At 44.9% G+C, this 6,090-nt stretch overlaps 2 protein-coding genes across 2 annotated transcripts; both read right to left on the bottom strand.

Moving 5' to 3' along the window:
- Nucleotides 1–2,601: 2,601 nt before the first annotated feature.
- Nucleotides 2,602–2,949, bottom strand: RB195_010430 (uncharacterized protein; the record flags this gene model as incomplete). Its single annotated transcript, XM_064191429.1, has 1 exon — nucleotides 2,602–2,949. The coding sequence occupies one exon, from the start codon at nucleotides 2,947–2,949 to the stop codon at nucleotides 2,602–2,604; it is 348 nt and encodes a 115-aa protein (XP_064049012.1).
- A 1,201-nt stretch (nucleotides 2,950–4,150) lies between these two features.
- Nucleotides 4,151–4,402, bottom strand: RB195_010429 (uncharacterized protein; the record flags this gene model as incomplete). The annotated part of the gene is made up of 1 exon (XM_064191428.1): nucleotides 4,151–4,402. One exon carries the CDS (start codon nucleotides 4,400–4,402, stop codon nucleotides 4,151–4,153), a length of 252 nt encoding a protein of 83 aa, XP_064049011.1.
- Nucleotides 4,403–6,090: the final 1,688 nt, after the last annotated feature.

Genomic DNA, 6,090 nt, shown 5'->3' with positions numbered 1-6,090 from the left:
TTACATCGTTATCTCATTTTTTACGTGAGGATTTCTCTTGCTTCTGGTACGATTACTAAATTGAGATCACTCACCCAAAATTCAGTGATGTTATGATTCTCCAAAACAATTTAGTGGATAGTGAATTATATCCTAGCCGGTGATGCAGCGTATGATTAGCGGTAGGTAAGCAGAGTCACCTATTTAGGTGCTAACGAAAGTGAATCTCTTTAAGACACGCACCATCGCTAATTGCTCTGACGAGGCATAAACGGGGCATTCGCGAAATTCCGCCGGGACCCTCTTTACACGCACCCCGACAAAACTATACTGAAGGATGACACGCCTCGACAAAGATGAGGGCAACTGCGTCAGGCGACAACACCAGCTCGCCAATTAGGTCATTAAGTTATTAATTATATAAATCCTAGTAAAGTCCTTTTCTATTAGATTTGATGCTTGTTCTGCTTCCATGACGCATCTAAATATTAGCTTGTATGGGATTTTGATTTGTTTCCCGTTTTTCGTGCACTTATGAACAATCAGCATTCTTTACAGCAATAATTCTAAGTAAACTTTTTTTCTCTTATCTAGTGGTTCTTTCTGATTCAGTGCATCTCTTCTAAGACATATCCTCATAGGGCTTGCATTTTTGTCCTTTTTTTTAAAATAGTTTTGGATAGCTGGCGTTCTTCTGAGACAGGTCGTGAAATATGGTTACGTTTGCAAAAAAAAAGCTAATCACTGACATTTGAACAAAGAAATGGGGGAAAATTCAATATCTACAAACTAAAATAATTAGTGGTGTCCTAGCAACAAACCAGACGATAAACCGCCAATTAAAAACTGTTGAGATTGCATGATCCTACTTACTTTTTTTGTTCTTTTGAAAGGAGTGGGAAACATGGAAAATGAGAAGAAAAGAGCTACGAGGAGCTTTTCGCCCTCTATGGACAGTGCTCTGTGGAGAGCCAATGCGCGCCTTCAACGAGGAGGTGATACGTCACCCCGAGACAACACGTATTGCTCTTTTTAAACAGTATTTGCCATAGTTTTCACTCGGTTGTTCATCTTCTATGTAGTAACAAAGTAGTAAAACTTTTGCGAGTAAAGTGCAGATTAGTGCAATGAATGCGAAGTAGAAGTAAACTTCCAATCAGTCCCCAAACACAAACTATTTCACAACTAGGTGGAATTAGTTAAAATGCGGATATGTGGGCAAAATGGCCGTTCTGAGAAGCCTGAAGCGCTTGTGTACGCTAGGAAGACACACCGTCATTAAAGACTTGATTTACGCTCATGTGTGTTCCTACAAGTCTTCATCCCAAACAGCACAGAAGAAGCAATAATAAAGAATAGTCATCTCTCGCGTCTAGAACTTGAAAACAGCGTAATCTTGAAAAGTAGAAGAGGAACTTGTGTAGTTTGAAAACTTTATGAGTCGTGCTGCAATTGCAGACCCTGCATCAGAGGATACGGACAACAATGGGAACGGTCAAGCGAGTGGTAATGAGACACGACCCTCTCGAAACATCCCCGCTACACCTCTATAGTGTTGCTACGACAGTTCTCCGTTACTTACCTACTTAGATACTCAGGTGGTCCGTCTTCACTAGACGTGCGGGCCCCAGCATTTCTTCCTTTCCTTTCGTTCTTTCGCCATTGTCATCCAAGATGTTGCCAGGTTTCATGGGCGACGTTGACGAGGTCCTTAAAGGCAGCATACCACGAATCTGGGATGGTACGGATTTCAGGTGGAGTATTCCTATACGGGGTCGTAGATTATGGAGACCGGGGTGGTTCCGCTCATCTCTCCCTGAATCACTGCAAGCAGCCGGCCCCTGAATGCTGTTTTGTACGACGCCTTCTATTGCAGCGCGCCACCCTTGCACGCGTAGCGTCCCTTAGTGCCTATCGGGGCAGTCCGAATTGATTTTCGACGAATCGCAGGGCCGAGGCGGCGCAAGGGGTGGAGCAGGTTGCAATAGACGGCGTCGTACAATTCTGGAGGCGGCTGTTGCAGTGATGCAGGGAGAGATGAGCGGAACTTCTCCCGTCTCCATAATCTACGACACCGTATACGGATGCTCCACCTGAAATCCGCACCACGTCAGATTTGTGGTATGCTGCCTTTAAGCCGTACCCAGAGCCTGATCTCTAAGCTGGTCCATCCGTACAGCGAACACATCATTCCATCTCGTCGGTGGTCTCCCCCGAGGGCGTTTAGCATCATTTGGGATCCTCTCTTGCGTTTTTTTACTCCATCTATCGCACATTCTTCTCATGATGTGACTGGCCCATTTATGCGTTGCTTTCGATATATATATATATATATATATATATATATATATATATATATATATATATATGTTCCGCTGTGTCGCGAAGATGGGACATTGCTCGTAAGTCTGAGCTGTGAAGACTGGTTAGGTGTTGTGAGCGCCAGTTAGACTTCAGAAGACATCTCTTTAGGGCTCTGTGGGTAGTGAGTAGCTTCCTAGACGTGACAGCGATGCCTGCCCATGTTTCCGCTGCGTAACAGAGCGCTGAAAGAATTGTCGAGTAAAACAGATGGACTTGGAGATCTTGGTCCGTAGCTTCCCTGACGGGTGCGTATGTTGCTCACACTGTTTTTATTCTTCTATTCAATTCTTCCTTCAAGTCGTTTTTCATACTCATAGGACGTGCAAGGTATAGGTATGACGAAGTGTTCACGATTTGGGAGCTTTCAAGTTGTACTCCTTCGTCCTCGCAGTAGACGTTCTTCATGAACTGTGTCTTCGTTCTGTTTATTGGCAGTCCTATTCTCTTCCCTGCTTCATTCAATTCTTTGAGCATCGTTTCTGCTTCACTGGTACTTCTCGAAAAGAGAACGATGTCTTCCATCAATACGTATTCCTCTTTCTTCTCAAGAGTTTCATTATACATTGCATTGCAGCCGTGAACAGCTTCGGTGATGTAGCATCGCATTCTCGTATCCCCTTTCCAATGGGTGTGGTGAGAAGGCGGTGGAAAGGCTGTATCTAGTGGTGCATCGATCGTAGCGATTAGTTAATGTCCTCACATACCAATCGCCCTCGCCTTGATCGATGATCACGGTCTGGATGTGCCCCACTAAGATTACTTGAAGTGAATGGCCACCAGCCCGGAGTAAGTCTGCTGACATAAAATAAGCTCCGGAGGCTGCACCAGGTTTGATAACGGCTTGTACTTCTGAAGGAAGAATTCGTGGTGGAGCTTCACCAGTGGAAATGATGGGAGTTGGCACAGGAGGTGACGAACGGAAACGGTTCGAGTAGGAGCTCTCCGTAATGACCTACACATCACGACGAGAAGAGGCTCGAGCCCCGTCTTCGCTGATCAAAGCTGTTAGCGGGATATTATTATCGCGGACGCCCCTGCTACACCTCTTTGGACTCGTTCTTCTTTGCGCTGCTTCCAGAATCTTCTTCTCACTGTATCTCAAAAAATCCTCCTGCAAAGCTTTTCTGCAATCCTTTTTGTTTGCTACTAACCGCTCAATGTGCGATGCATTTGGATCAAGCCTCAAAGCCCTTCTTTCCAACAATTCCTTGGTGGTCTTCGAAATTCGATATAAGTTTGTCGTGCGCGGCTTTGAGGCACATTCAGCACAGACTGGCGTTTCTCTGAGCAGCAGCTCGTACTCCACGTTTGGGTCCTCCCCATCCTGTGCCAGTCACCTTGAGGAGTTGCAATTGTCATATACGTCTTTTTTCCTTCTTCGTTGCCGACAGCAGATGTTCTTTTCAATCGTGTGACTATCGTATTTTTGCAAGGAGTCGGTTATCAAAAGCATTAAGCATCAAAAGCAACCAAAGGATGGTACTACCGAGACGTCGAGCACAAACTACCTTCGGTTGGAGAGTATGTGGTCGACTTCCGTACGAGCCGCGCCACTGGGCGATTCCCATGTCCACCGACGATGATCTTTCCTAATGAAAAAAGAATTCCCATGAAAGAGGCGAGCGGCAGACAACAGCCCGGCGAGACGATTGCCGTTTTCATCACACTCACCTGGTCTAAATCTTCCTATCCTGTATCCTCTTCTGTAGTCTTTCGTAGTTTTGAGTAGAAGTCCTCTACAACGAATTTGTAGAAGGACTTCTCGTTGTGGATCACTTCCTCCGGCTGCTCATAAAAGGCGCACAATTTAGACTCTTCTGCTGTTGATGTTGGTGAGTAGCAGTGAATGATACTGATGGGTTTTTGGCGGAGGGTAGAGGCGAGGGGTGGCCAGACGACGTGACAAGATCTCGTGAGAATCGACAAGATGGACGACAGATGGGTGCACAACAAAACCACCGCCTACATTTCGCGACGGAACCTTCTCTCCACGAATGACGAGTGTACCGTCATTCACCGTCAGCAGCCTGCGATTTGATCGCCGCTCACTTGTCGCCATACCGTCCGACGTCTGAGACGGTAGGGCTCAGTGTGCGGGGTATTGAGGCACTGAATACGTGGGAGTGGCGAAAAGACCTCCCCAAACTAAGCAGTCCTGCCATGGCGAGCTTAGCTTTCACCACGTGTCGTCGCCCAACCTGTATGGATCAGGTAACCACCTCACAACATTTTGCTAAGACGGTGGTGAATCTCAGCAGTGGTTCACTCTTAGCTTGGCTTCCGATTCCGAGAAGTCGGAATGTCGGAATGAATGATGTGTCGAACAATTCGGTAGCTGACAAGAACTAAAAACACCAAGTAGCAGAAGCAAATCTCCCGAAATGTTGTTGAGGTACTAGTGTTGGATATTTCAACGTTCAAAAATTCATGAAATATCTATAAATACTGATTAAAGCACATATTAGACAACAAAGAAAAGAGTGAGGTGCACAGGTCGGATTACAGAAGAACGACGAAAAAGAAAAACGGAAGAAACCAAAGGGACCTTCTTTTTCATATTTGGATGGTTGCCCAGATCCCCATCCTTGTCCCTGTAGAGGATGCATCCACTATTAGCTGGTACAATTTCACACCTTTTGGTTCGGAATTAATTTAGGAGAACATCAAACAGGTGTAGAACATTGAAACCGGTATGAATGCGAAGGACCATGAACAAGTCGGCAAGTAGGCAAGTAGTCAGGAAGTACGAATAACGCAGTGCGTCCGCGGTTGAGCTTCAAACGATTGCTTTATAGTTAGCATTTGAAAAATTTTCACCAAGAAAGTGAATTACATTGAATGTGTGATGAGGACCCAAAGCGAGTAAGTATCCGGTATTTTCAGTCCGCTGTCAACAGAGAAGAAAACATGAAAACAAACTGTTGAATACTTGAGTAAATGTGATGCGTTATAAGTAACGTGTTAAAGGTTAAAAATAGTGGAAAGGAAAGTAAGTTGTTTCAAAAACATCTAGCTACCCAGAGCTTCTGATCCTTTTGGAAACACCTGCTGTCACAACCATTAAAATTTAAGCATTATAAATTCTTGTACAATTATTTTACATAAAAGAAACGGATCTGAAGGACAAAGTGTGTGGCATTAATCAATCCGCTTCGGATGTGCCAAGGGATTCACTTCAATTCAGAATCGTCTGGGGTTTACAAAGGCGTGTTTAGCCTATACAATGGTTGACATTAGACTTCTTCGGGGGTACAAACACTGATTTGCGGATGCTATCGGATGCATCAAGTCAGTGTTTTATCCTCAAAAATAAGTCTAATTCCAGTTTATCGATTACGGAGGGATCAAAAACTTAGTTGGCACTAGAGCAATTTCGAACCTTCGACCGTGTAGTCACAGCAGAACCTCTTGGCTACTGCGCCACACCCACTCCGAAATGAAACTAACCAGAAGTGACTTTGTATTGAGTTTCTAGAGATCGTATCAGGCGAACTTCACTTCCCTCATAGTTGGCACAATACTTCTGTAGTAATCGGTTGCGGACCATCCAAGAGGGGATAGGCGTGGCGCAGTCGGTGAGAGGTTCTTCCGTAACTTCACGATCGATGGTTGGTTCGAGACTCTTCTGGTGTCAGCCCAGTCTTCCTTATCTACCACTAGATAAATTGGTCTTCTCCTTAATCCTCTTTCAAAACATGTGACGGATTTTTTAATTGCATTAGCTATTCACAGCCACGAGAAAAGTGA

The sequence above is a fragment of the Necator americanus genome, chromosome III (genome assembly GCF_031761385.1).
Source record: "Necator americanus strain Aroian chromosome III, whole genome shotgun sequence".
Classification (NCBI taxonomy): Eukaryota; Metazoa; Nematoda; class Chromadorea; order Rhabditida; family Ancylostomatidae; genus Necator; species Necator americanus.
This window is presented reverse-complemented; position numbering and strand designations above follow the sequence as displayed.